Here is a 2,031-nt window from a genome sequence, read left to right as displayed (position 1 = left end):
GTGTGTGTGAGCGTATGAGTGTGAATCAGGGTGTGAGTGTGTGTGAGTGTGAATCAGGGTGTGTGAGAGTGTGAATCAGGGTGTGAGTGAGTGTGTGTGTGAGTGTAAATCAGGGTGTGAGTGAGTGTGTGTGTGTGAGTGTGAATCAGGGTGTGAGTGTGTGAGCGTGTGAATGTGCGTGCCCATTGAGATTATGGTGGTTGTTCTGATTGGACCATGAGAGTTGGGGTGGGGGGGTGTTGGGCTCACTGTGTAACATGGGTCGCTCCCCCGGGCAGCCCCTCACCTCTGACCTGGCTCCCTGCCCACAATGGGATTGGTCTGTGCCCCTCGGCAGTGCCACGTGACTCCAGCCATGGTCACTCTCCCCAGGGAACTGATGGACCTCTGACTGGCTGGAACGCTATCCAATGCAGACAGTTAATTCTGACTCTCCGAAAATCAGGGGCAGGGCCTCTCAGAACCTAACCAGGTCTTCCTGGCTGGGGATGGGGCCTCTCACCTGGCTTGTGCTAGTTATGCTAGTAAACAGGCAGTGGGTGATAGTTACCTGCTGATGGCATCCAGAGCTTCCTTGTTGGAGGGTGGCACTATGAAGCAGACAGATGGTACAAGTGCCTCATTGCCAGATGTAGTCACCACTTTCCATTTTTTGGGTTGGCTGTTATTCAGCAGAATGTACTCATCTCCTTTATTCACTGTGATCTGAGAGAATGACAAACACCCAACATTCAGCATCAAATAGTAGCATCAGGACCAATGGGCAGCTACGCCACTCTCAACATTTCTCTCTCTATCTGTCTCTCTCAACAATTCTCTCTATCCACCTTCCTCACGCTCTCTCATCTCTCCATCTCTCTGTCACTCCATTCCAACATCTTTCTCTCAAGTCTCATCATCTCTCTCTATACATTTCCCTGTCCCTCTCTCTCTCCATTTCTCCCTCTTAAAACATCTCTTGCTCTCTCTAAAAATTTATCTCTCACTCTGGCTCTATCTCTATCTCTCCCTTTCCATTTGTCTCACTCTCTGTACCTTTTACTTGCAAAAATGTTCACTTCCTCTCTGGCCATGGGAGAGGTGCCAGAGGACTGGAAGACAGTCAATGTGGCTCCATTATTCAAGAAAGAAACAAGGGATAAGCAAGGGAACTACAGGCTGGTAAGTCTCACCTTGGTGGTGGGAAAGCCACTGGAATCAGTTGTGAGGGAGGGACTGAATTAACCTGCACTTAGGGAGGCAGGGCTTAACCTAAAACAGTCAGCACGGTTTTGTTAAGGGAAGGTCATGTCTGTCTGACTTGACGGAATTTTTTTGAAGAGGTGACCAAGTGTCTAGATGAAGGCAATGTTTTTGATGTTTTCTGCTTGGATTTCAGCAAGGCTTTTGATCAGGTCCCACATGGGAGACTGATAGCAAAGGTAAGAGCCTGTGGGAGCTAAGGAAATTTAGCAAATTGGTTTCACAATTGGCTGAGTGGCAGGAAGCAGGGGTGATGGTTGAGGGGTGTTTCTGTGACTGGAAGCCTGTGCCCAGTGGGATCGCACAGGGATTGGTGTTGGGGCTCCTGCTGTTTGATATACACAATTTAAACTGAATGTAGCAGAGTTCATCAATAAGTTCATTGGTGAAATAAAAATGGATGGGGAAGTAAATAGTGAGGAGGACAGTGTTAGATTACAGGAGGGTATGGATGGGCTGGTCAGATGGGCTGGTGAGTAGCAAAGGAGAAATGTGAGGTGATGATGGACTTGGGCAGGACAAACAAGGCAAGGGAACACATGATGAACAGTAGGACCCTGGGAAGCCCCGAGGGACCTTGATGTGCATATTGTGTGCATTTCTGGTGCCCACACTATAGGAAGGATGTGGAAGCTTTGGACAGAGTGCAAAATCAGGATATTGTCGAGATTGGAGCGTATTAGCTCCAAGGTGAGATTGGACAAACTTGGAGATAGTAGGAACTGCAGATGCTGGAGAATCCGAGACAACAAGGTGCAGGGCTGGATGAACACAGCAGGCCAAGCAGCA

General features: G+C 48.6%; 1 protein-coding gene across 1 annotated transcript in view; it reads right to left on the bottom strand.

Annotated features, from left to right (window-relative positions):
- Positions 1-2,031, bottom strand: part of LOC125487133 (plectin-like) — a 9,296-nt gene that overhangs the window by 6,100 nt on the left and 1,165 nt on the right. The window contains exon 2 of the mRNA XM_048617357.1: positions 551-705. Within this exon, the coding sequence (XP_048473314.1) occupies positions 551-705 (155 nt within the window). The remainder of the gene's footprint in view (positions 1-550; positions 706-2,031) is intronic.

This window comes from Rhincodon typus, chromosome 2, assembly GCF_021869965.1.
Source record: "Rhincodon typus isolate 14 chromosome 2, sRhiTyp1.1, whole genome shotgun sequence".
NCBI classification, from domain to species: domain Eukaryota; kingdom Metazoa; phylum Chordata; class Chondrichthyes; order Orectolobiformes; family Rhincodontidae; genus Rhincodon; species Rhincodon typus.
The sequence above is the reverse complement of the archived record's forward strand: the minus strand, read 5'-3'. Positions and strand labels throughout refer to the sequence as shown.